Consider the following 3,643-nt stretch of genomic DNA (forward strand, 5'->3'; position numbering starts at 1 on the left):
CCGGAACGACCAAGAAGCGCCCTCAACCTACCTCCCACGGCGCCGCCACCTTTCTCCCGATCCGGAAGCGCCGTTCTTGCGGAAGCGGAAGTGGTCGTGCGTCGCTTCCGGCCCCGCCTCGGCGTCACGCTGCCGTGGCAACACGCCCGCCGCAGGGACTTGGCGCAGGCGTAGTTGAGCGCGGGTTTCGTTCCTCGGGTCGGAGGGGGTGGAGTGGGGGTGGGGTAAAGCGCGACCTGAAACCCCAGGTTGGGGACAGAAGGCCGGAACTGGCTTCCCAGCTCGCGCGTGCGTTCCACTTAGTCAAGTTTGCGCCGAGCTCGGTTCTAGTCCCGGAGTGGACAAGGTGGTGAGACCCCAAGTCTAGGGGAGACATGAGAAACAGATCAGCCAAGATAGTTTCAGATAATTCTGCAGGAGAGAAAACTGGGTACTGTGCTGGAGAGTGACGGGGTGGGGGAGGGCAGTGAGTGCTACTTTAGAGGGAAGGGAAGGAAAGCCCTTTGCGGAGTAACATTTGAGTTGAGCTGTAGACTAAAAAGCCGAGCACGACTCTAGATGGAAGATGGTCCCAGGCTGGAAGCAAGGACAAAGGCCCTGCACCTGATCGCTGGAGGAACTGGAAGACGGCCAGGGCGGCTGGAGCGGAGTGAATACAGGGGAGAGTGGTGGAAGTCCAGGTCAGAGGTGGGCAGAGGCTGCTGGGTTAAGTTCAGATGAAGCTAGAAGCAGCCTTGCAGATGTAGTCCAATCCTCCCGTTTCAACTGCGTCCTGAAGAAACTTGGCCTATGATTCAAAGTAAAGCTTTTGAGTCCAGGCCAGTATATATAGCACTCAAACTTTTATAGACTTATTGAACAGTAAACATAACCGTATTGGCAACTAGTTTTTCACTGAAGTCGATAACAACACTGTGTGGGGATTGTAGGATTATGTTTATTGGGTGTTATCAGCCTCCCCCTCTGGGTGAGAAAATTAGGGCTTAGTGTAACTTGTCCAAAGGGACTTATGTGGCCCAAGCAGGATTCAAACCTGTGTTCTCTCCACTATTCCGCTATCCTGCCCCTCCCTGCACCTACCACGTGACTTCCTGGGTCTTGAGCTGCCCAGCAGTTTTGATTAAAAGCGCACAACCTGTATTTCCGTGAAAGTCTGGAAGCGAAGCAGGCTGGAGAAATCATGAGTACGCATCACATCACACACCACACACACACACTGCCACCACCCACTGGCTGCCCCAGGCCTTGGGTGAGCAGCTGGAAATCTGCCTGGTCTGCTCTGGAAATACAGTGTTGGTGTTACCCACTGTTGGTGTGTAAGGCCTTGAAGAGCAAGTCTGCTGTTGGTGCAAATTGCTCCTGGTGAACATTCTTACCCAGAGTGTTGTTGGTATTTGCAACATTCAATGAAGATGATGGGGGTGAATGAACCCATAAAAAGCTGGAACTAGAAGGCAGACTAGAGATCATCCGGGCCAGTGGTTCCAAAAGCACTGTGCCAGTCTCCTGGGAGGCTTTTAAAAAGTGCAGTTTCTCAACTTGGCATACAGACCTCAAGGGCTTCAGGTGCCACTGTTGTATCATATTAAGATCCATGGACGTGATAATGACATTGTAGTAATGTATGAGAATTCTTCGGCAGCAGATACATGTTGAAGTATTTAGGGTCACATAGGATACTGACAACGGATATTTTCAAAATGATTCAGCAATGTGTGTCTGTGGATGGTGAACCTAGGTGAAATCTATATGGGTTTTCACTGTACTCTCTCTTCAACTTTTCAGTTGAAACTGAGAAACTCTTTTTTCAAAATTTAAAAACAGTCCATTCCCAGATCCCATTTCCAGGTACTCTGTTTCAGTGAATCTGAATTTCTCAGCCTCCCTCCATTCTGTTGCACAAGGTTGGATACCACTGAGCTCATTCAACACTCGACTTTCCTCTCCCACCCATTTCACAGGGGAAAAAACCGAGGACCCAAGAGGGTGACTAATTCGATATCACCCAATTGGATTAAGAGTAACATCAAGCCTGGAATGCAGATCTCTATTTCATCATGAAAAATTTAGCGCTCTATGCCTGTGTGTGTGTGTGTGTGTGTGTGTGTGCGCGCGCGCGTGGAAAGGGGAGGAGAATGGGACCAGATATGAATGGAGTGGGGAGGGTGGAGGCAGGTATCTTCGTTTTGGAAGTCAAGTATAAATGGACTTCTAGAGCCCCGTCGCTTTGAACACAACCTAGTGGCGATTCTTGGGCTTTTCTCCTATCTAAGAAAACTCGAAGCAGGTGCACTTTGGTGGCCACCAATAGTTTGCTGAAAGAAAACCAAGCCAGGCAGCTCCGCGGCCGTTGGCGTCCCGTCGCCATGGAGACAGACCGTCCCATTCTTTCTCAAGGGGTGGTCTTAATCTTCTCTCCTTTCCCAATCCGCAGCGCGGTGCCCGGAAGTCGCTCTGAGGACCCAGAGGGGCTTATGGAGGGCTTTAGGGCTCCCTGCGAGAGTCGGTCGGCGCGAGGTGGGCGCACCCCCCTCCGGAGAGGGCCGGGCGTCCGGGAACCACCCCGGGGCCGGATGGTGCGGTCCGGGACCGGCGTCGGGCGCGTCCGCCCTCCGCGCCCGCCAGCCCACAGGGCAGCGCGCCGGACCCAGTCAGCGGGTCGACACCCCGCGACCTCAGGATGCCAGAGGCCCAGAGCTCCCGCCAGGACCCCAGGCGACGGAAGAAGAAGCAGCCGGTGCGCCGCACGGTCAGCCAGATCTGCCCGCCCCCGCGGCGGCCCCTGACCGTGGCCGACATCCGGCCGGGCATGGAGAACGAGAGGCTGGGGGTCGTGCGGGATTCCATGTTTCAGAACCCGCTCATCGTCAAGGTGAGCCGCCCCCCACCCCCGCCGCCACCCCTCCGCGCTCGCCCCCTCGCTGGGCACCCACGCTGCCGGGATTTCCACTGCCGAGCCCTGGCCCCCCACGGCCGGGGTCCGAGCGCCGGGTGGGAAGCTCCCGCTCTGGTCCAGACACACCTGGACCCCTGTGCGGTCCCGGGCAGGTCGCGTCGCCTCTCTGCGCCTCAGTTTCCTCATCCTCGAAGTGGGATGATAATGGCGCTCATTAAAGGGAGTGGTTGAGAAAGTTCCACAGGGTGGTCCCTGCCCAGCGCCTGACACCCAGTGAGCCCGCGGTGTTGGCCGCTGCTGTTTACCCGGGAGCCTGCCGGTGAACCCACAGGGTGACACACAGGGAACGCGCACCCAGACTGTGTCCTTACTCGCCACCTGCCGGGCTGCCGCCTCCCCCTTTCCCCTGCACGCCTGGGCTGCCACATGGCGGCGAGCGTTCTGTGTCTCCCCTGGAAGCATCACTTCACAAGTTAATTTTCACCCAATCATACTCTTCTTACCCAGAACTACAACCGTAGGAGAAAAGAGCGCGAAAATCTGCCCTGGGGGGACTCGCAGGCCGGAACGAGGGAGGGAGCTGCGGTTTCTAACCAGGTCGCCTCCCCTTTTATTGCACAGCCCCTCAGTTCAGAGGTTTGGGGACTGGTGATCACCCAACGCTGGAGGGGCATCCTTGCCAGGGCCACAGGAAAAGTCGAGTTGAAGTTTGGCACCGGGGGGGGGGGGGGGGGGGGGGGGGGGGGG

The 3,643-nt window shown here is 56.4% G+C and overlaps 1 protein-coding gene across 1 annotated transcript in view; it reads left to right on the forward strand.

The window, feature by feature from the left end:
* The first annotated feature begins 2,602 nt into the window (after positions 1–2,602).
* CFAP77 (cilia and flagella associated protein 77) overlaps positions 2,603–3,643 on the forward strand; it is a 132,207-nt gene continuing 131,166 nt past the window's right edge. The window contains exon 1 of the mRNA XM_040482721.1: positions 2,603–2,872. Coding sequence (XP_040338655.1) covers positions 2,681–2,872 — 192 coding nt within the window. The 5' untranslated portion in view covers positions 2,603–2,680. The remainder of the gene's footprint in view (positions 2,873–3,643) is intronic.

This window comes from Herpailurus yagouaroundi, unplaced genomic scaffold (genome assembly GCF_014898765.1).
Source record: "Herpailurus yagouaroundi ecotype Mexico unplaced genomic scaffold, PumYag 160, whole genome shotgun sequence".
Classification (NCBI taxonomy): Eukaryota; Metazoa; Chordata; class Mammalia; order Carnivora; family Felidae; genus Herpailurus; species Herpailurus yagouaroundi.